The sequence below is a fragment of the Tinamus guttatus genome, unplaced genomic scaffold (genome assembly GCF_059628265.1).
Source record: "Tinamus guttatus ecotype Peru unplaced genomic scaffold, ASM5962826v1 Tinamus_guttatus_pri_ptg000610l, whole genome shotgun sequence".
Taxonomy (NCBI): domain Eukaryota; kingdom Metazoa; phylum Chordata; class Aves; order Tinamiformes; family Tinamidae; genus Tinamus; species Tinamus guttatus.
In genome coordinates this window covers 3,495-23,972 of record NW_028289144.1, presented here as the reverse complement: position 1 = coordinate 23,972, position 20,478 = coordinate 3,495, and the positions used below count along the sequence as shown (strand labels likewise).

General features: G+C 62.2%; 1 protein-coding gene across 1 annotated transcript in view; it reads right to left on the bottom strand.

Moving 5' to 3' along the window:
• The window catches only part of TCF3 (transcription factor 3), a gene marked incomplete at its 5' end in the record, with an annotated part of 36,634 nt that extends 16,644 nt beyond the window's left edge, over positions 1-19,990 (bottom strand). The window contains 3 exons of the mRNA XM_088535068.1: positions 3,309-3,405; positions 4,181-4,254; positions 19,918-19,990. Coding sequence (XP_088391194.1) covers positions 3,309-3,405; positions 4,181-4,254; positions 19,918-19,990 — 244 coding nt within the window. The remainder of the gene's footprint in view (positions 1-3,308; positions 3,406-4,180; positions 4,255-19,917) is intronic.
• Between the last annotated feature and the right edge of the window lie 488 nt (positions 19,991-20,478).

The following is a 20,478-nucleotide window of genomic DNA, read 5'->3' as shown; positions in this document are numbered from 1 at the left end:
TTTGAGCGGGATATGGAGATTTTCCCCCTGCTGCCGGCTCAAAGCTGCAGACCCACCCCCAAAATGCGGCTTTTTCCGCCCATTATCGCGGAGGAACCGGGGGAAGAGGAGTTTGTCCCCAATCCAGCGGCTCCTCCAGCTCGGTCCGCGGGTGAGCGGCCCCGGAGGGCAGCGCCGTGTGGAAGCGGCGGCCGTGGCCATGGAAACCAGCAGCTGCCGACCCGGCAAAGAAACCGACTCCACAAACCCGCCGGAGAGACGGGAAAAGGAGCCCGAGAGGAAGGATCGGGCGACCGGGAGCGGAGCGGGGCCGGCCAGCGGCGCCCGCGCACGGGGCTCGCGCCAGAGGGCTGCGTCCTGCCAAAGCCGGCGGCAACGGAGCCGGCAGCGACCCCAGATCCTCCCTGCGTTCCCGCCGCTCCTCGCTCCGCACCGGGGCATCTCCCACGCGGCAAACGCGCTCCCGGCGCCTGCCCACGCGCGGCCGCAAATAGCGTTTGCAGGGAAAAAAGGGACAAAGAAAGAAGAACCCAACGCACGCGGGCTGAGATGTTTCCATGCCGAAACAGCCTTGCGGAGCAGCCGGGACCCCGGGATAACCCTTGGCTTTGGGGTTTCCCCCTCCTCAGTGCAACACGGAGTTTTTTGGGGGGAAATCAGGCACTTTGGCACAAAAGGAACAAGTCTGCCTGTCTGCAAACACGCCAGGAATTTCTTGCTGCTTTTAAGCACAGCCTTGCAATCGCAACGGAAACGGAGACGGGACAGAGGATTTTGCCAAGCTGCTTCCAAACCCGAGAGCCCGGGAGGATCCGGGGGCAGCGGGACCCTCCTCGCCTTCCCGCTCCCCGTTCCCAGTTCGTTTTGGAGGCTTAAGCGTTAAGTAAACGGAGGTCAGCGTGGCAGAGGCCGGATCTCCTAAATGACCTAATTTTCCAAAGCGCTGCTTAGCTGCTATATTTGCCGCAGCGGCTCGACAGAAATACCCGTGGGGCGGCCGCGATGGCTCCCGAAGGAGCGGGATCCCGGCCGGCCGAGTCACCGGCACACGGCAGCCGGGGCTCCCCTCCTGCTGCCAGAGCACCTGCAAGGGGGAAAAGTAAAAGGGAGATTGCAAAACAGAGCGGGTCTGCACAAAAAAAAAGGGGAAAAACCCCCAAACCTGTGACTTTCATCTGAGGTTTCTTCTTTTGCACTTTGCTCGGTCCATGTTGGAGACGAGGCGCGTGGCAGTGCCCGAGGGTGCGCGTTTGGCAGCGACGCGCAAAGGGGAAAAGCAGCAAAAGCTGCAAATCTAACTTGGAAAACTGCAAATCTAACTTGGAAAATTGCACATCTCACTTGGAAAAATTGCAAATTTAACTTGGAAAAATTGCAATAACAAAACAAAACAAAAGGGGAGCATTAACAAGCCCCATCCGTGGCCAGGTTAAATCCGTTGTCCAGGAAGAACCGACTGCCCACGCTACCCCTGCGATTAGCAACCCTTCTCTGAGACGCAGCTAATTACTAGAAATAATTACTAGAAAGAAATCTCTTAGGGCTTATCGGTCTCCTCGCTGTTTAAACAACCCCCCTCCAGCCTCCACCAGAGACGAATGGTAAAAAAGTGATTTTTAAGAAGAAAAACAACTCAAGTTTTCCAGCGGGACACAATGCAGATGAGCACCTCCTTCGCGCTTCCCTAGGGCTGCCCGAGCATCCTCCACATGGAGCGGAGCCTCCGCTGCCTCCAACGTCGCACCAATTCCCTCCCTGCTTCCTCCTGGAGTTTGCTGCTCTCACTGCTTTTCTTGACTTATTTTTGACTTATTTGTCATTTCAGACAGGCATTTTTTGATGCTCGCTGCAATCTGTCGCTGGGGAACGGCGCAAATGGCACAAACGTGAGAAAACTCCCTGCAGGAATTGGACTCTTGGGTCCATCTTTCCGTGGCCCCTCTCACCGCAGCAGCCCCCTCACTAATGGGGAAGCCAAAACTCGGGGGTTTCTTGGCAGAGCCCTCTCGGCTCAGCCTCTGTTCGTGCTCAATCCGTGTTCCCCTTGGAATATCCCTTCTAGGGGGTTCTGATCCTCCTCGAAGAAACAATGAGAAACAGGTCCGCGAGTGAGGACGCAACGCGAAACCTCTTGGTTTTGGGGTCAGTGTTCCGCAATTTGAGAAAGGAGCGTGACTTTGACACGCGCCACGTGTCCCAGGGACACCCAAGCAGTGGGAGCTGCTGCCTCCTGGGCCGGTCGGGATGAGCAGGGACGTGGGGCTGCCCTGCGCCGTTCGGTCCCACTTTGCCGCAGGGCTCCCTGCTCCAGCCCTCCCAAACATCCTGTGGATTTCATCAGACTGCCCGGCTTTGGGGAAGGAGCAGCTCTGCTCCGCCCGCATCCTCCCGGGGCAGAAAATAGGGAATAACGCCCTTGGAGAGCCACGGGGCAGAGGGGCATCCTGGTACTGCTCTGCCCTGTCCGCGCGGGACCCCAGGGGGAAATTCCAAGTGTCCGGCTGCCCCGGAGGGGAGCGAAGCCGCCGGAGCGCGGGATGCGGCCGCGGCGCGCGAGGAGGAAGAGCGCGGACACCTGCTTCCTCACGCGCCGGCTCCGCTCTTCCCCTTTCTAACCAGCGCCGGCCCAGGAGGAACCTGTGCTGCTCACGGGGATTTCTGCCCAGACGCGATTCCCTCTCCTCAGGCTGCGCTTCCGAACCGCGTGCGGCTGCTGCGCGGCCCTCGCGCCTCCCTCCGCGCTGCCGCAGCATTCCAGCTGCCGATGCCTTGGGAAAGGCGCCGAGGACTAACCCAATTCCTGCCTAATGGCATTAGAGCTCCCTAAGCCCTTGGGGACGGGTATTTTCCGCTCTTAATCTCAGAGCAGCAGTCGGGTGAAGGGGGCCGCAGGCGCCCAGGGGCAGGCGGCTCTGCCCGAGCAGGGCACAGGGACGGGTCCCCGCGGTGCTCCCGGGTTCCCGGCCCGCAGCTGGGAGAAGGCCACAGCGAGGACAGACAGGGGAGGACGGGGCCGCCGGCACCTGCGCGCTGCCACCACGAGCGTGTCCCGTGCCCGGGCTCCCTGCCGTCACCCTCTGCGGCACCACGCGCCAGGCCGGGGACACCCGGGCCCTGCAGAGGCTCCTGCGAGGCCCCGCGGCCCAGCAGCGCTGCGGCACAACGGGGGCATCGCCGTGCGCAGAGCTGCGTCCGCGAGAGGCTGCCGCGGGCCCCGTGAGCGGCGGCTCCGAGCACCCCCGGGTGAGGGACGGGACGGCCACCCTGGCCGGCCGCTGCGTCCTGGAGCAGGGACCCAGGGCACTTACCCACTAGTCCCGGTCCCAGGAAGGGCGAGGACGACAGGCTGTTGTGGGACGGCAGCTCCCGGTGCTCTCCGTAGTGGGGGCCTTCCCCGTAGTTCTGCTGGAGGGACAGGGCACGTTTGTCACCGCACACGTGAGGACACAGAGCCCGGCCCAAGGCAGGCACAGATCGAGCTGCAGTTTAGCACAGTGTGATCCCCTCTGGGACGCTCTTCACCCCGTGTCAGGATCCGAGGAAGGGAAGAGCCAAGTTGCTGTTTTCAACCCCGCTACTCTCAGGAGACACCAAAACTCCCCATCTTAGCCCCAAAGCCGCAGCGGTCGCTCTGCTCCCAAACGCAGCGGGAAGGCTGGGAGCCCCAGGGCCCTTTTCCGTTCTGGGAGCCGGGCCAGGCTTGGCCACCCCCTGCCCGGGCAGCGCCGCCAGGACCCGGCGGGGACGCGGCCCCGGGGCACCCTGCGCCGCCCCGAGGAGCCGAGAGCCCCGACGGGGAGCGGAGGGGCCTGTCCGAAGGGGAACGGCCGGCGCCTGCTCCAGCGCGAAGCCGGGGAGGGGACAGAGCCCCCGCGGAGACCCGCAGGAGCATCCCCGGAACGCCCCGCGTCAGCGCGGCTGACGTCTTCTCGCTCTTCCCCTCCTCAGGCCCCAGTTTCGGCTGTCCCAGCCTGGGTTCTTCCCCCCCAGCCCCTCCAAAGCTGCCATCCGTGAGCGATGCCCCCGGTGCCCCGATGACACCTTGTCCCCCACCTAAAACGGGGCGAAAATCCCTCTTCCAGGGTGAGAACCCAGGCGGGCCCAACGCACCGGCTGGGAAACGATCCTCAAAGGCCCCGTTTATTTTTGTTGGAGCTCCATGTTTATGCTCCGTCCTTACCCTTCCCTGGTCAAACGTGGAGCTGTTTTGATCTCCCGTTCCCCAGGAACCTGATCCCGGTCTTTCATCCAAACCTACGGAAAAAAACAGGAAGAACAAAGGTTACTCTTGCTTTATCAGCAAAGCCTCAAAGGTGTTCCCGCAAAATTAACTCTTCCTTCCACAAACAGAAGGGTATTTTCATTAATAAACCACGTCCACGGGGCGGCACGGAGCCTCCCCGCCGTGCTCGCTTTCCCGCCCGGAGCAGGAGTCGGGATTTGAGGCGGCTCCTTGCAGCTCCCGCCTCCCCCTGGCAGCGAGGCTGCAAATTCCCAAATTCCCACCTTGCGGCTGCATCTCGCCGGGCCGCTTGCCGGGTTTCCGGCGTGCAAACGGACCTGGCGCTGCCTGTCCCTTGGATTTCAGGCCAAATCCCGCTCCCCGGGACACGCAGCAGGATCAGGAGGGCCCAGAAGAGCCTCCCGCGGGATTCCGGGGGGATTTGCGCCGTATTCCCTGCCGTCCAGCCAGGCTCCGTGGGGCGCCGGAGCGGTGCCGGGCTCGGGCCCAGGAGTGACGGGCGGGCGGCTCCGGAGCGCGGGTGGCTCCGCACGGAGCGGCTGCTCCTGCTCCCGGCTTCTCTCGCAAGCCGAAGCCGATCCCGGGGGATCAGCCCCGTTTGCAACAGCGCGGCAGCGCCCACCGTCCGCGCCGGTGCCCGGAGCGGCTCTTCCCTGCCCCAACCCTGCATTCCCGCTGCCATTGCCAGAGCCTCTGCAAGCCTGGGGGCCTTGGGGACCCCCCGAATCCGGCACTTTTGCCTTTTCCAAGGCACACACCACGGGCCAAGATCCTGGAAAGCCAGAACCGGAGATTTCTTTAGTCACTGGAAAGCAGGGCCGGGCGGGCGCGGGGACCCCGGCCCCGCTTCAGCCCAGCTGATTATCATGGCAAACACGGAGCGGCCCCTCTCCCCGCTCCCCTCACTGCTCATTTAACCAGAAACTTCTTTCAAATTACATCCTTCTATTTCGGTGCCTTTGTGTTAATCATTTCCCCAGAGAATTGGTGTTTAATTGCTGTCTAATTTGCATAATTATGCATATTAATCTCCACACCTAATGAATATTCATACTTCTCATTTAGATTTTGTTTTCTAATCAAAAATTTCCAATGTGATTACTGTGCAGAGCAGGGATAAGCCTCTAATAATACCTTGGATACTAGGGAGAACCGCTGCCAATTCTGCCAGACCCGGCTCCGCTCCCGCGCGGCGCCCGGGGCCCTTCTGCTTCCGCGGCCGTTTGGGAAGCACCGCGACGGCCCAGGCGGATGAGGCGCCCGTGCATCCTCGGCACCCGCAATTCCGGCAATTCCTGGTGGCTTCGGCTCATCCCGGGCTCCTCGCGGGGCTGCGATCGCCCCCGGAGCGGCTCCTTCTCCGACGCCCTCGATGGCCGGAGGGGACGCCAGGGGGGCCCAGGCAAGGCCGGGATGGGTTTCTGGGCAAAATTCCTGAAGAAATTCCCTGCCAGGGCTGCCCAAAGCAAGGCCAAGGCAGCAGGTGACATCCCCGGCAGCCCCAGGGGCACCTGCTGGTCCCCCCATTCAAGGGGGCAGCAAAAAGGTCTCTGTTCCCTGCCCGCCGCCCTGCCCGTGCCCGGGGCTCCCGTGATCGGCTGCGAAACAGCCCCGTTCCCAGCGCTCCGAGGCGCGATCCCACTCGGAAAACGCCAAAATAGGAACCGCCGCCTCCTTCCATTTAATATAGTTATTAAAAAAAAAAAAAAGCACAGATTAATTGTGCATTTTAATAACCCTCATCATGAATATTCATAATGCATTCCTTGCTCGTGTTCTAATTAAAACGTACTAATAGAATAAGATGTTGCTGTCAGACAGCAATTTTTTTTTTCTTTTAAATGACTTTTACGCAGGAGCTAAGGAGAGCTGATAGACGAGCCCCACTATGAGCTCTCCGTGAGGGTAAAAATAATTTGCCCAAGTTTAATCTCTGTTTCAAAAAAAGAAGCCTCCACCTGCCGAGAGATCCTGTCTTCCCTGTCCAGCCTCCATGCATCCCTGGGAGCAAAGGGGGGTCCGGGAAGGGAACATCCGCAGCCGCTCTGGCTCTGTATGAAGCAGCCTGGCTCCAACGGGGGAGATTCCTTCAGTTTGGGCCTTTTTCCCCCCAGTTCTGGTTGTATTTTTCCCAGGACCCAAGGATGCGGCACCGATGGGGGCTGTGGAGCAGCAGGCTCCTTCCCGGGGGCGCTCCCGCCCCGCTCTCCGTGCGCCGCTCCCAGGCGGAGCGCGCGGCATTCCTGGGGCTGAAAACGCCCTGGAAAGGGACGCCGGAAAGGGACGCCCGCTCCGGCTCCCGGGAACAGCCAGGGCGGTTTGGGGAGACCCCGGCGGGGCGGCGCAGAGGGGCCGCGCGGCCGCTCCGCAGCGGGAAGCTCCGCAGCGGGATGCGGATGCCGGGCAGCTGGACGGCCCAGCCCGGAGCCGGGACGGCGCCCACGGAGGCGCCGCTGCCCCGGGATTTGATTGGAAGCGGAGGTGACAGAAGGCGGCCTGATAAACACGTCCAAATTAAGCGGCTTTGGGGCCTAATCGCTCTGGCGATCAGCCCCAGAGCAAAATCTCCGCTAAAAGGGATTTGAAATCAATAAAATTAGGCGACTGGTAATTAGCTTTAGACCCCGGCAAACGAGCGGGGTTGTTTTGCTGCAAGGGCCCGCGGCCCTGCTCCCCGGCGAGGTGTGGGGATGCGCGGGGACACCGGCAGCGGTGGCAAAAGTCACCGCGAGTCCCGGGGGTAGCAGAGCCGGGAGGAGCCGGAGCCCGGCCCGGAGCGGGGCCGCCCGCCCGGCCCTTTGCAGCAGCCCCAGAATCGGAAAAAACAGATTGCAGGAGCCGCGGGCGCCGCTGTTTACGGACGTGGCGGAGGACGGGCCCATTCAATGCGCTCACTTCCCTTTCCCGGCAAAACAATATCCATGGGTTTTCCTTCTTCAGGACAGGGAGGGGGGAGCGGGAGCTGCCGGCCACCTGGAGCAGCACTCGGGGATCCCTTTCCCCAGCCAGGCCAAGAGGCAGAGCAGGAATCGCGGCGGGCGGCGCAAGGCGAGGACGAGTGCCTGGAGCACGGGAACAGCGGGAGCAGGAGGATGGGTTTCCAGTGGGTTTTCCAGCAGGCTGGGCACCGGGCTGGCAAAGTCCCCATCTCCTCCTGCTAACTTAGGCCCACAAGCCGCTCCGGGCAGAGGAAGGCGGTGGGAAGAGATGGAGGGTGGTGGGAAGAGATGGAGGGTGGGAGACTCGCATGGAAAAGCAGCATTCCCGTGTGCGGGCCTGCGCAAGCCAGGGGATAACCCAAATCCCGGCGCTGATGAACGTACAGAACGGACCCGCGAGGTGCAGCAGCCCCGGGGAGGACCCGGGCGCCGGAGCCGCCGCCGAGGGCCCGGCCCATCCCTGCATCCCGCCGCGTTCGGAGCCGCCTGCAGCCGCGGCTGGGGCGGAGCGGCACCGGCGCCAGCGCCGAGAGAGGAAGCGGGAGGGAGGAATCCCAACACCCAAAACTGCCAAAATACCTAATAATAATAATAAAAACTAACCGAAATGCACCCACACCGGGGTGCTGCAGCCGAGCACTCTGCGGCGGGGACGGTCCTACCCGTGAGCCCCAAATAGAGCCAAGGAGTCGCAGGGCGACACGGAACAAACCTGTGGCAGCAACGGGAGGAAGGGAAGGAAAGAAACTGGGAAACTCCAGCAGCGGTGGGAGCGCGAGGGAGCAGCGGGAAACAGGCCCGGGCACCAGCCCGCTCCGCCTGCACCCCTGCGTTTAGCAGCACCGGGAACGCAGCCGGGAGGAACACATGGAAGCGGGGCTGAGCGGGCCCCGCGCCGCTCCGTGTCCTCGTGTCGCGTCGAGGCTGAGTCACGGCCGCAGGAAGGATCCCGGAGCGGGACTGCTCGGGATGAGGAAGCCTTTCCGAAGGGGAGCGTGCCGAGAGCACCTGCCTGGTGCGGCCGGCTCCGGCTTGTGTTCGCATGCGCTTGCCACAACGGAGGTTTCTGGTCTTTTTTCCCCCCTTTTTTTCCCAAGTGGGAAATGCTGCAGGTGCCAGGGCATCCCTGGAGCTATCCCGAATCCCAGCAAGGCACGTCCCAGGGGTCGGGGGGCGCTTGCCCTCCCAGGCTCCAGCCCCACAAGGCAGCAGCGCGAGACAGATGTGACCCATTCGGGGCTTTGAACAGGCCACCGATCCCCCGAGTTTCCCCAAGGCGCGCCGCTTCCAAGGAGCTCCTCTTCCCTGTTTCCTGCTAACACAAACACGTCACCCTGTTCCCTCGTGCCGTCCCCTGCTTCCGATCCGCATCTTTGCCCACGGTGCCGGCCGGGTCCTGGTTCCGCTCGCGGCCCTGGCGCCCGGAGGCCGTGTCCGGGAGGCTCCTGCCGGGAGGCTCCGGGTGCCCTTCCCGGCACGAGGCCCCAGCGGCGCCTGCCCAGGGAGCCACCGTGGGGACGGGTTCTCAGCGCGGCTCCGCCACCCCATCCGCTTCCACGGGCATCGGCAGTGACGCGGATGCAGCCCACATCGAATCCCACCAGGGCAAGGGTGGCCCTTCCCTTTCCCAGGCCCCGCTGCCATTCCCACACAACCCATGCTCCCGGGAAGCCCTCCTTCTTCCCACGCAAACACGGAGATGCCGGGGGAGGAGGTGGCAGCTCCTCCGGGAGCTGAGGACACTTCTCCCGGGGCACAGGAGCTCGGCCCTCTTGCTCTGCTCTCACAGGTAAAATGAATCATTTGAAAAATGAACCAAGATTCCCCAGCAGCTCCTGGGAACCCCACGAAGACGGCACAAAAACAGGAGTGCGGCCAGGCCAAGGCCTCTGAAAGCACCAAAGTCCCGGCTGCCCTTCAGGGAAGGGGCTGGAGGCCAAAAGGGACCTGTGAGGTGATCCAGCCTCTCTCCCCTCTCCATCAGGCTCCCATTCCTGGTGTCTGGACAAGCAACGTCACTTCTTCCCACAAAAGCAACCGCCCAGCAAAATGCAGCGTCACGGAGCTGCCCGGCCACTGCGCTCCGAGCGCCCAAAGGATTTTGTTTTACCCTTTAAGGACAGAAAAAGCCGCTGCGGTGCCAACACCATAAGGGCAAAGACAAGACGCGTGAAGAAAAAACACGAAGTGGAAAAACCAACTCTGGTTTCACAGCTGCAAGTTCAGTTTTCCAAGCGCACAGGAAGGAAGGAGTCGCCGAACGTGCGGCACCCGGAGCCGGCTCCGCTCCTTGCGCACAGGGTCCTGGGGCTCCGCGCTTCCCAGGAGCTGCCGACCTTGGGGAGCGAGCAGGGAACGCGGGCGGAGGGGAGGAGGACGAGCGCGAGGCCGAGGGATCGGCCGCTTGCAGAGCCGCAAGATCAGATCAGAGCAGTGAGACACGGACCTGCCTCCGGGACCGCAGGAGCCCAACTCGCTCCAGCGCCAGCACCACGGGAGACGCTCGGATAAATCCCATACGTCGCTTTGGATAAATCCGTTTGTTACCGCGTGAAACCTGGACACGCAGGAGCCCCCTGGGCTGAACCAAGAGCCTCTCCCAGGAGCTGCGGCCGCAGCCGCCCAGGAGCTCCCCGAGGGGCAGGAAGACTCAGCCCCGGGCTCGGGTCACCCACGCGCCGGCAGCGGCAATATTCCCGTCTACCGGCATGGGGCCCACGCTCGGAAAACCCTCCCCTATCCAGCAACTTTGCGTTATCCTGGAGCCGGCTTCCAGCTGCACATCCTTCCTGCTCCGGGTTGCTGCGGCATCTTTCGGGAATGGGATTTTAGGGACGCAGGGGGATGCTCTGGGGAGAGGCAGGGAAGCAGCAGCAGGAAGGGCCGGGCTGTCCCTGCGGAGGCCGCGGGCAGCGCAGAGGCCCTGCCCAAAAGCAGACGGATACCGGGAGGCAGGTGCATGGAGCATGGCGAGGAAGAGGAGGAAGGACATCCCTGCGGATCTGCAGCTTCAGAGCCATCCAGAGCAGCACTGCTGCCGCTGTGCCACAAACCATCCCTCCATGCCCCATCCCATCCCCTTCTTTCCCCACAAATTCCCAGTGCCGCCAGACGCCTGGCGGGAAGACCTACCCCGAAATAGCTGGCGCCGGGATGCCATGTCCATGGAGTCAGGGGCAGGCGCGGAGCCGGGCGCCTGTGCCGGGCGCCTCCGGAGCCGGCGCTCCTCCCACCGGCCAGGGAGGAGCCGGCATCCCGGCCCCTCCTGCCCGTGGGGCACAAAGTCCAAGGAAGCGCCGGCCGCTCCGGGAAAGCTAAGGGGGTTTAGGCAGCATCCAGGGCTGCTCTTCCCGACCGGCTTTGCTCCGAGCTCTGCCCTCCGGGAGAAGCCGCCTCCACTCCATCCCACGCGGCCCGGCCCTGTCCCGTCCTGTGCGGCTCTGTCCTGTCCCCCACGGCCCTGTCCCATCCCGTGTGGCTCCACGGGCCTGGCTGTCCCTTATTGTCTCTCCCTCCTTTCTCACGGATCTCGGAGCCTTCTCTGGGAGCAGAGCTGGCTCTAGTGGCTGCCCCTGGCGCCCCATTCCCTGGAACGCCCACACGGACGCAGGCGGCTCCGGCGCGCGGACCACAGCCCCTCAGGCACCTTTCAGTTTTCTTGCTCAGTAAGAGGCGCCCAGGCTCCAGTTTCGGCTTTTTCAACCTTATTTCAAGAAAAGAGAACCCAAAGCCACGAGGTTTGTGCCTGGCGCGGGGGGAGCAGGGCCGCGCGGTGCCCAGAGCCGCTCGTGCCCTTTTCCCTTGGGCAGCGGCACGGGATCTGCTCTCAGTGGCCCCAACATGCCAGGCCTTTCCTGCAACGCAAGCTGCAGATCCCAGGCTTTTTCCATGGATTTTCCATGAATTCTGTTCCCAAGGAGCACCGGGAAAGAGGAGGCCCGACTCCAGCGCTGTCCCCTGCGGCCGCGAGCAGGGGACCAGAGCAGGGCTCTGCAGCAGGGCCGGCGCCGGCAGCACCTAGACCCAACCCAGGTGGCTCCACATGCCCAGATCCCGCCTGGAATGAGACCCGCGGAGCTGGGAAGGAGCCCGCAACAGCAGGGCAGTTTGTCACCAACTCCCAGCTCCGAGGCCGCCCGCTCTCCTGTCCCCTTCCCTCCTGCGCCAGGAACCTTCTGCAAAAGACAACAGGTCTCAGAGTCCCCATGGGCACGGGAAGAAATCTGGGAAAGCTGGAGAGGTTGTAGGAGTTTGCAGAGACACAGGGGAACCCGAAGACTCGATTTGCACTCAAAGCCGCTCAAGCCGGGCTGCGTTTCCAAAGCTGCAGAGCTCCCCTTGGACAAAGCCCGCGTTTCCATGCAGAGGCAGCCGGTTCGGGGAGCCAAGGCCGGGAGGGCATCGCGCGCCCCAGCCCTGGAGCGGGGAATCCGGCTCAGGAAGAGCAATCCCGGCTCCTGGGAAGGGCCGGAGCCGGCTTGGAGCGGAGGCAGCTTCTAGCCGAGGGAAGGGGGCGACTCGTGGGCACCGAGAAACAAAGGCTTAAAAATAAAGGAGTGCTAAATTTTGACTTCTGAACTAACAGAAACTGAGAGAACTTGAGCCGAACCCCCGCCGACCGCAAGGCGGGCGAAGGCTTCCTCCTCCTCCTCAGCTGCAGCTCCAACCCGCCAAGCTGCCGCTTGCATCACAGCTGGGAAAGGGGAGCAAAGAGCCCGAGGGGGACGAGGGTGACGGGGGAATACCCCAAAGCGGAGCTGGGGGGTGGGATAACCCTGAAATGGAGCTGGGGGGTGGGATAACCCCGAAACGGAGCTTCCAAGCTCTGGTTTTGAGTAAAAAGACCCAAAGCAGCTGCAGCCTTTAACAACCCACGGTGGCTGCTGGGTTTCGCGTGAGCGGGGTGAATAACCTGCAGCAGAGGGAGGAAGAGGAGGGAGAGAGGAAGCAGAAACCTGCCAAAACGCTGGGAAAACAAAAGCAGGGACCGGCTCCGTCCTCCCCACCCCGTGACTCAGGGCAGGGATGAGCGGCCGGAGCAGGGGCCGCAGCGGGACCTGCACGAGGCCCCGCGGCTCCGGCCCGAGGCGTTTTGCACCTCCCGGATCAGAAAGCGGGTCGGAAAAGGCGCCCTTGCCTCTTCCTGGGACAATTTGCGGGAGTTAAGGCGCTGCCGGTAGCGGGATCGCGAGCGGGACCAAGGCACAGCCAGAGGGGAAGATGTGGGGGGAACGCATCCAACTGGCCAACATAATAGTTGGAAGGAAAAGCAGATTTGCAAAAAAATAAAAATGAGGGGGCGGTTAAAATATATATATAAATATATAAAGAAATAAAAATCTCAGGAAGTCATCTAGTCATTCCTGCTCTTTACCAACACAATAGGCCCGGGATGCTGGCTAAGTTATAAATAATCCTGCTGGCTGCACAACAACGTGCAAGGCAGGAGCGGGGTAACACGCTCCGTGCAAAGTGACTCACGACCTTGCCACAACATTCCCAAAGAAGGACAAAGGCCCCGGCCTCGCGGCTCCCCCAGGATGCAGCGGCGGCCGCGAGGAGGCTTTGCCGGGGGCTTTCCGAAGCCGAGCGGAGCGCCCGGCCTGGCCCTGCGGAGCGGCGTCCACAGGGAAAACGCCCGGGAAGCCGCTGGCTCCACAGAGTCCTTCTCTCTTTGGAAGGGAAGTTGCCTCTGGGAGAGAACCCGGGCCCGGTGGCTCCTGGTTTCCACAGGGCGCTCCAGGCGCAGCGCTATGGAAAGGGGACGTGGCAGCCTGGGATGTGCAGCCCGGAGACGCCGTCTCACAGGACTGGGACGAGGGTCCCCAAGGGTCCCCTCCAGGGGTGCTGCCAGGGTGACACATCCCCATCCCTCTTCCCCATCCCTCCTGGCCAAGGGTAAAAGAGGATAGGAAACATCTTCCCAACTGGACACTTACATCATTTGGAAGTGATGTTTTTTCTTAAAAAAAAAAAAAAAAAAAAAAAAATCTTTTCAAAAAGAGCTTCCTGACCTGTTATTCCATTACCCAAGTCTGGAATTGTAATCACGTTAGTTCAGCTGCATTAACACAACAACAACAACAGCAGCAGCAGCAAAGAGTGCCCCAAAGATCAAACTGACCTCCCACGGCCACGAGAAAGGGGAACAAAAGTGGGAATACTGGGACAAGCCCCCATTGCCCGCCCGGCTCCACGGGCATCCGTGGGAGCAACAGCTGCCGAGGCAAAGGCTGCGAAATCCATCAGGAATCCAGGGGATTTTGAGGGATTTTTTGCCGGGGAGGCGAGGGAAAGATCCCGAAGGGCCTCGGAAGCACACGCAGCTCCGCGTGGGAAAGGGGGAGCTCGGTGGCTCCGTTCAAAGGCACCTCGAACTAGGAGGGAGGCCATCGGGAAAGCAGGGACAGAGCACGTGGAAGTCACCTGCTGAAAGGGAAGGCGCCTTTTGATACCAAATTCTTTTTCCTTCCTTTTCTTCTTCTTCAGGCCACCAAAGCACATAACTAACCTATGAGGATGAAGCCGCTGTGTCCGCAATCCAGAAGCGCCGGGATGCCGGGAGCGGGACCAACGACGAGGGGCGGCTTCGCGCGGAATCGCACCCCACTCCGTCCCCTCGGGGCGCCGGGAGCACACGGGAACGGGCCGCGCTCCGAGCAGAGCCCCCGTGCAAGCAGGAGCAACGCTCACGGCTGGAAGAAAATCCCAGGTTTTTACATCAAAAAGCGGCACCGCCTGCGCTGGGGAGGCGCCTCCATCTTCCCCCAGCCTCTCCGGCCATTCATCATTTGGATAAAATCCCGGTTCGCATTGAAATTCAGACGGACTTTCAAATGCAAATACGAGAAGAGCAGCATATGGTAGAGGTTAGTCCGTATTTTTCCTAATTAAATGGTATTCTGCTGTTTTGTGTAACAATGTTAATAGGGCATTAACAAGCCTTAGGAAGGGAGACTACCTTTTTTTTTTTTTTTTTAAAAAAAAAAAAGGTCTTAAAAAGCAGAAGGGGCCCTGGAGAAACCGCCACGGCACCCGCAGGACGGGGACAACCACGGGGTTTTGGGTCACCCGGCAGCATCCGAAGACGCTCCGACCGCTTCCCACCTCCTCCTGTGCCGGGGGGGGCATCCTCCAGGTCCATCCTATCGGGGGGCTCTGCTGCATCCACGACCACAGGACGCTGCCGTTTTGGGACACAAGAGCCCAGGGAGAACCTGCTCCCGCATCCCAAGGGTTGCCAGCACAGGCCGTTTCCACAGGAGACAACATCCCAGGGTTGGCAATTGCCCGGCAGCCACCGGCCGCTCCTGGAAGGTTTCCTGTCTAGGACCGGTCCAATTCTTAAAAATGACCATCCTTTGCCCCACTTGGTAGCAAAAAAAACCCCAGAGAAACAAGCCCCGTCCACCCACCAGAGCCTTGGGGACACTCAAAGTCAATAAAATTAGACGGAATAAAACTGGAATTACATGGAGTACACCCAGCCCCCGTCCCCGCGTCCCACGCTGTTATCTCTGCAAACTAGGGGGTGCAGAAGAAAGCAGGAGAGGACAGAAGCCCCCGAAAGCTGCTGGTTCAGCTCCGACCCCAATCCCGGAGGCTCCGGCCGCGCGGGATGAGCCCTGGGCTCTCCCAGCGGAGCAGCGGCCGCGCAGCCCTTGGCGCCTCCCGCTCTCAACCTGGAGCCGGAGAAACGTCCTCCGGGATCACTTCGCCAACGGCACCTGCTTCTCAGGGAGAACAGCAGCGGGCGGGCTGGATCTTTTCCCGTTTTCCCTCCTGCCGGTGCCTGCAGAGCCAATCCCAGCCTCAGCGCGCGTGCCCGGCGGAGGCGGCAGGACAGTGCGAGTCGGCCCCGAGGGTCCTCCCTCCGCAAGGAGCCGGGGAAAGGCCCCGGGAGCCCCCACGGGCTACTCCGTGCCTCGTTTGGCAACAAAATTAATTAAACTTTAAGCCAGGCTGGGGGAGCGCCGCACCCTCCCTCCCTCTGTGGCGGATACGAGGGGGTTTGTTTAAGCAGACGCTAATCGGGTCCGGCCAAACCCCCGGGAAGCGGCCGGGGCAGCGACAGCCGCGTCCCCGGGGCCGTCCCCACGTTCCCTCGCCCGCGGCTCCGGCGCGGCCTCCATGTGGGAAACGGGCCCTTCTGCCGCCCGTCAGCGCGCGGATGTGCCGAAGCCTCCTCTTGGATTCGGTCACTCATGTCTAGGGGTGACGCTGGCCACGCTGGCCCCATGGGGAACGCGGCACCTGCCTGCAAGAGGGGCCACTTGGTGCGGCAAAACGGCCCTGTGCACAGAACAGCCCCCTTAGCACATCCCTTTGCTGCCCCAAAGGGCAGGAGGAGGAAAAAGGCAAAAAACCCTCCAATTTGTGAGCGAGCGGCCATGGCCGCCGCGGGGCGAGGAGCGGCGCCCGGAGCGGGCACAGCGCTGGGCACGCGGCTTGCACGGAAGCGGCCCCGGCACAGGCACCCCGGAGCGCCCGGGACAGGGTGGCCCCAGCGGCTGATCCAGTGAGCGCCGCATCAGCGACTGCCCGGCAAAACCTGCTGCTTCCCGGCCCTGCGGCCATTCCGTGGCACCCGTGACGGTGCCCTCGGGCCGCCGAGGTCTCTGGGAGCCACCGGGAGGAACCTGCCCCGGGGCAGAACAGGAGGCAGATCCCTGCGCTCCCCCAACACCAGCGCCCTCCAGACCCCACTTAAACATGCGCCAAGGAGAGGCCCTGGCAGCACAGGGCATTTCTCACCCGGCCGAAACCCTCCCGAGCTCTCGAACCCTCCCTTCGCTCAGGGCTGACAGCAGCAGCTCGGCCGTCCCGTGGGGCGGCCGTGACGAGGAGGGCCCGTCACCCCCGCTCACCCCGGCCTTCGCCTCGTTTGCTGGGGCGGCTCTTTGGCCCCGCGCGGCCCCATCCAGGCGCTTTCAATGCAAAGTGCCGGTTTTAAATAGCAAGGCGCACGTCGCGCGCCCCACGCCTGCCTTTCAGCGGGCACCGAAATAGCAAGGCGAGCCCCGCGCTCCCACCCGAGCACCAGCGACGCGTGCGGGAGCGGGGGCGCTGCCGAGGAGAACGTGATCCAGCCTTGCTAATAAAAGCTCCCGTTTTCCTCACCGTGCAGAGCCGCAAACGCAGCTCTGCAGCCTGAGCCAGCACCACTGACAGCAAAGAAAACCCAGAGGCAGAAACTCTCCCCGCTCCAGAGCGGCTCGGGCGCAAGCGGAGCACACACAGGAATTACCTCTTCAAACAGCCCAGCCGTAGCGGCAATTAAAGACACAGCCTCATCTTTGGGAGGATTTATTGCTTTCAGGGCTGTTGCCACAGGTATCCAAGTTTGACTGTTGTTTAAAGCAGCCTTTCAAAGGGGCTGCAGACTCACCTCCCTCCGGCGAGAATGCGGGGACTTTGTTCACGAGACTATAACTTAAAACGTGCTGCATGCTCCGGCTTGCAGCGCTTTGAAAAACTCCCTCGTTAGCCACCTTCAAATGCGCTTGATGAACTCGCCCCGATCAAAGCGATCCCTCCTCTCGCAATCACATGGGGGGAAAAAAACGCAAAGCACCGAGCAAACGTTGGGGGTGGAAACAGCGGCCCGGCCCTTCCAAAGCCGCTGGTACCTCGAGCAAGGGGGCAAAGACGGTGCCGGGGGATCGGAGGGCAGCGAGGGCCCTCCTGCTGCAGCCTGCCCTGCAAGCAGGACGACCTGCCAGCCGGGGCGGGCTGAGCTCCTACTGCAACGAGGTGCTGCTGGCACCGCGCGCCCGGCCCCGCGGGCGAAGCTCGGGGTGCAGCCGGCCCTGCCGAAAACCCAGCGGCCGCTCCGGGTGATTCCCTGCAAAACCTCCCGGCCAGCTCGGGCACCTGGGAATCCCAGCCCGGCACGGCGGGGACGAGGGACGACGTGAAACGTTTTGCTGCTGCAAATATGGGACCCGTTGCACACGGGACCTCGTGGGAGCGGGACCGAGCGTGTCGGCGAACCCAAAATACCAGCAGCAAATGACAGAGCTCGCGCTGGCAAACGCCTGTCGCTGCTCAAAGCTCCAGGAAGACCAACTTCCCCGCGGTGACCTATATGTGCTATAAATGCTGCAGACATGGGCTGCATGACGTCAGCTCAGCCTGGTGGCAACCGTGGGGCTCCTCCTTGCCAAGAACGCGCCGAGCGGAGGTGCTGAATTGTCCGCGGATCGCGAAACCAGTTCCTCCCCGGTGCATTTGAGGACAGAAACGAGGGAAACAGAGGCAACGTTTAAAATAAATCCAGGAGACAAATATAAAAGCAGAGAGATCTCCGAGCCCACGTTAACGCTTTGGATTTTCCTGGCCGGCCAGAGCCGCACGGTCCCTCCTGGCGACGAGGCCGCCCACGCGCGCCCGGCCAGTTGTTGGGATGCGAAGAGGCTTCGGGCTCGGGGCAGTTTTGTCATTCCGAGCTTCCTGCAGGGCTATTTTGAGTCACTGCAGTTACCTTCGTTCCCAGCTGGACTTTGGAAGCTGGAGCCCAACCTTGCGCAGCGGGAGCAGGGTCACTGCTGCCCTCCTGCCGCTCCCGCTCAAGTCAACGGCCAACTTTTGGCCCAAACTTCTTACCAACTTTTTGGGCCCAAACGACGCCAATTTGCTATCGGGGGTTATTTCAATAAATCTGATGAGAGGTTTATGCTATGGTGCACGCAACCGAGCTAGAGCCAAGAGAAACCGCATCTGTTCCCGCCTCCCGAGCGGAGGCGCCGCGTTTGTTATCACGGATACGGGACACCGGTTGGCCAGCAGGGTTCAAGAAACACTAGACACATTAGAGGCGAAATCTGGTCCTTCCTGCCCGGCAAGGAGCTTTGAGGAGCTAATCTCCAGGCCCAGATTACAGAGTGGCTGCAGGCGCTCGGCTCCCTCCGCACATCCAGCTCCCCAGATCCAGGGACCATCTGCTCTTCGCCCCTGACCGCGCCGGGGCTCCTCGGGGCCGGGGGCCTGGTTGGGCCCTCGGGCTGAACCAGGATCTTGCTGCCAACTTGCTAAATTCAGCTAAACCAAGGCCAACAAGCACGAAAGCAACCGCTAAGAGCAGGTTTACAGTCCCGTTGGATCCATGAGCGGACGCGAGGCGCCCACGGACACGTCGCGTCCTCACATCTCACCCCTCCGGCCAGCCAGGATCAGCCTCCAGCCACCAGGACCAGAAGGAAGCCATGGATCCGACAGGAAAACCAAGCATCACCCTCAATGCTTCAAAGGCGACGCCAGAGACAACCGGCCGAGGCGGGAACTGCTGGGAGTCGCCACCGGAGCGAACCGCATCCCGCAAACGACACCCGGAGCGGCCTCTCCAAGCCGGGATGCCCGGGACAACCGCGCTGGCTGTGTCACCTCTCAGCCCACTGTAGGAACTGCCCACAGCCAGGCTCCAAAAGCAGCAGCCCGGAGGAAAGGCGGCGTCAGCATCACCTTGCATCCACCGGAAAGCAAAGGGAGGCAAAAAGAAAGAAGAAAGACGAGATTTGTCGTCTTGGCTGCCGCGTGGCGGGGGGTCCGGTCACGGCTCTGGCTTCGCCATCCGAGCCCTGTTCCAGGCTCCGCTCGCTGCATCTGGCCAGCTCTATAAAGGAAGCAGCCAAGCCAGCCTCGGAGCAGGAAATGAATTCCTGCAGGTTTGCTCTGCTACGGTTCTCTCGCAAGCGTGGAGCGTGTCTTGGGTGGACTTCTTTAACAGCAAAGGTCTCCGGCACGTACGCGCCCGAACGCTCGCCGGAGAGGTCGGCTTCCGCCCGGATTAGCTGCGGTTTTCTCCCCTCAAGCCCTCCCGCAGCGGCTGCCCTCGCTGCAGAACCGTCTGCTCAACGCAGATCGGGCGCGAGGCCGAAGAGCCCCACGGGGAGGCCGGCGCACACCCACGGGGAGGCCGGCGCACACCCACGGGGAGCAGGAGGGCAGAACCAAGCAAAACCCCCCGGTGCTGGAGCAGCCGGCATCCCTGGGCACCCACCGCCCGGTACCATCGGCGACTTTGCCGCTGTTTCCTCGCTTTAACCAGCGCTGCGTTGCCAAACCTGCCACCTGCAGCTCCGCGGCCTCCCGAGCCTCCTCCCACAGGCAGGGCAGCGGCCTGTCCCTCCCTGCGGATGCTCCGCTCCCAAATCCTCGTGTTTGAGCCCCTTTTCCTCCATCTCCTGCTCCTCCAAAGGCAAAACGACCCCAGCTGCTCCCCACAGTGTCCGAGCGGCAGCGCTTCCAAAGGCGCCCTGGGGACGGAGCGATGCCGCCGCCGCAGGGAGCCACGCGGAGTGGGCACCGCTTTGCACCAGCGTCTCCCTTGGAAACCTCAGGCACCTCGGGAATGACCTGCCAGCGAAAGGGCTTTTCCGGGATGCCCGGCAAAACGTTCCAGGCTGGAAATGCTCAGAGGCCCCCGCGAGGTACCCGGGGAACTGCACCAACCCTCTGTGCTCACAGCGCCGCGGGGCAGCAACCGGCAGCGCAGGCGACGGCCTCGTAACCGCACACGGACGAGCGGGAGCAGCTCTGCCGGCCGCGGCACGGGAGCACCCGCGCAAATGTCCCCGTGCAGGGAAACGCAGCAGGGCACCCCACGAACACACGGAGCGCCACACGCCTACGGACGCCCTCCGCCTGGGTCTTTGGAAGCAAATGCAAATTTATGGCAAAAAAAAAACCCAAACATGTTACGTTGCTAAGATGAAAAAGAAATTAAGACAACAGTACCTGATCCTCCAAACTGAGTGCTCGCTAGGGTCGTGGGTCTGTTTTTTCCATTAGCCACTGGCAGGGGAAACATCTAAAAAAACAAATGAGAGAGAAGAGAAAAAAAAAGAGATTTCAGTACTTGAGCTTTGCTGCTGCGAAGGGGGCAGAGCGGGGGCGGAACAGGGAAGGGGGGAGAAGCACTTTATTGATGTGAAAACCAGAGGCGGGCGCTGCCCAGACGCTCGTCCCACTCCCCGGGCACACAGCAGCGTGCGCAGACGCTCCGTTTCCATGGCCAAAGCGGCAGCTTTTTTCCTAACTTTTGTTTTTTCCCCACCGGGCCCGGAACCGCAGGTGCCCAGGAGGCTACGGAGCGAGGGGTGACTCCGTTCAAGGGGAGCAGAGACGAGAGCACCCGGCAAGGCCGCTTCCATGCCCGACCCCTCGGCAGCGGCTGCCGTTCCCGGTCTCCCCCAGCCCAGCTCCGTGCCGCGGGGCTGCAGGACGAGTCCCCCCCACAGCGCTCCCTGCCCCGGCGCTGCGGTGCCGCCGAGGCGCTGGCCCCGCTCACGGCTCCGC